The 1,993-nt window shown below is 43.0% G+C and overlaps 1 protein-coding gene across 1 annotated transcript; it reads right to left on the reverse strand.

Moving 5' to 3' along the window:
• Positions 1-299: 299 nt before the first annotated feature.
• LOC131025827 (uncharacterized) lies at positions 300-1,326 on the reverse strand. Its single transcript, XM_057955614.1, has 2 exons — positions 410-1,326; positions 300-324 (listed from the first exon to the last, which is right to left on the reverse strand). Exons 1-2 carry the CDS (start codon positions 1,324-1,326, stop codon positions 300-302), a joined length of 942 nt encoding a protein of 313 aa, XP_057811597.1.
• Between the last annotated feature and the right edge of the window lie 667 nt (positions 1,327-1,993).

The raw sequence follows: 1,993 nt of genomic DNA on the forward strand, positions 1-1,993 counted from the left end.
GATGTTTCTAGCCCCTTCCTCCTTCTTCTCTTTGCTTCTTCCAAATCCCCGAGATTTACTTTCATTTTCTGGCTTTGGCTGTTTGCTTCTCATGGTGGTGGTCAGACGGATTGCTTCCTTCGGTTTGATTCATACCAGGTGGGTTGCTTCAGGTTCCCATGCCCCAAGTTAGACTGGAGAGGTACTGCGGCCGAAGCTCCATGCCGGTAAACATGACATTGCAATCTGGGCTTGGTAATGCCCATTCCAACCACATTCTTTTCGTTTTCGCTCCACTGGACCTTCCTTCCTCAACAACTTCATTTTCCCTTGAACAGACCTGAGCTGACACAAATAAAGAGAAAAATAGGGCCAAATGGCCCAAAAGTCGAAGACGCATCAATTGCTTTCTGGATTTGCCAAATAGTACAACGTGTTGCAAGGAAACTGATTTTTCCTTTCGGTTGTATCAAACTTTGTGGAAACATTTCTCCATCCTTCGGGGCATTTGAGTTTCACTCTTATGCCTTGAGCTGGTGTTTCCTGGATCACCTTTCTCTCGTAGGAATGAGAGAAACTTCTTTCTAAAGGCCTTGAGGTCAGCCTATCTCCTTGGAACGATAGCCTAGGTGCTCCCAATCTGAGACTTTGATTATGTTTCAGCACCTGCTTATCTCCAACTTGGATGCCAATTTCCCTTATTTTGGGAATTTCAACTCGGTCAGGGCTAATTGCCTTGGCTACTTCTTTGAATACCTCTGAGACTTCAATAAAATTCTTCCCCAAAAATAAATCCGTGTGGTGGGAATTTGATAGGGCATATGATACTTGATATGTAATCGAGTACGACCTATTTCCTCCTGTCAATAGATCCTTCCTCTTGTAGTCCTGGTACAGTGTCAGGGCTCGACTGAAGGCTAAATCTTGAAGATTATAAGCGATCTGTGGGTACAATTCGGTTACAATCTTCTTGGCGTAGAGATTGCCTGAGAAGGCTCCTAGCACTGCATCTCTTGGATTTGTAATCCTCTTGTCACAAATTGCAACATCAATTGGTGTATCTGTCCCTGGTGAAAGTGAGGACTTGATTACCAACTGGATTGCTCCAATATGAATCAATTTCATCGTTCTAGTGACTTCTGGCTTCATTTTTGAGAGATCTATCCGCACATCTTCGGCTGGAATTAATTGGATCTCTACTTGGTTGTTCGTTATTTCTATTGGAAGTGCCAACTCCCGACTCATTGTACTGAAGAAGACATGATGCTTCCTTTTGAATGGACTCAAGCTTTGTAGAACTTGATCCAATCTTCCTCTTGAAAACCCTTGAAATGTTTGTATATCCATGGTTTTGTTCTTGAGTTTTGTCACGAGTTTTTCCACCACCTTTTCTTGCGGGATCAGGGAATGGCTAGTATATCCATCCTGATCCTCCTTTTGAAAGTGGATAACCTCGTCCTCCTTAGTCTTACTCGTCTCCAGATGATCCATCAGTCGTATCCGAATCTTCAAAACTAAAGACTTCTTCCTGCTCGTGTATACTCTTATAGGAGGATATATCTTCGAACTGATATATCGATATAAGTTCTTGGTTGTAGAGGGCGTCTTCGAAATTCGGTGTGGATTCGAATTTTCTTATCCCTCTTTTCTCGTTGTCCGGGCAATTGGTGGAAATATGCCCTTTTGCACTGCACGTCCAACAGTTGCAATCTTTGAAACTCTCATTTGTTTTGGCTTAGGTACGCCTGAAAGTTTTCCTTGTCGGGATTCACTTTTGAGATGAAAATCGGCTCCTCGATGGTCCGCTCCGTTGACCTGATTTGTAGGAACGGGCCTTCTGTCTGGTCCACATAGTTCTTGGCTTCTAAGAACTCCGCCTTGTTCTTAGTTTTCTTTCATAGGGTTGATACCTATGTTTCTTCTTTCTCCTCTGTTGATACAACAACTTAGCCCCAATTTCTGTTGGAAGGTCAAAATTGTTGCACATCAATGGAGATTCTTTATTGAGTCTCCT

This window comes from Salvia miltiorrhiza, chromosome 5 (assembly GCF_028751815.1).
Source record: "Salvia miltiorrhiza cultivar Shanhuang (shh) chromosome 5, IMPLAD_Smil_shh, whole genome shotgun sequence".
NCBI lineage: Eukaryota > Viridiplantae > Streptophyta > Magnoliopsida > Lamiales > Lamiaceae > Salvia > Salvia miltiorrhiza.

Coding starts and splice junctions, on each gene's coding strand:
- LOC131025827 (XM_057955614.1), bottom strand. CDS start 1,326: ATGGATATACAAACATTTCAAGGGTTTTCAAGAGGAAGATTGGATCAA. Junction 325..409: donor CAGTTTCCTTGCAACACGTT/GTACTATTTGGC, acceptor TATTTGTGTCAG/CTCAGGTCTGTTCAAGGGAA.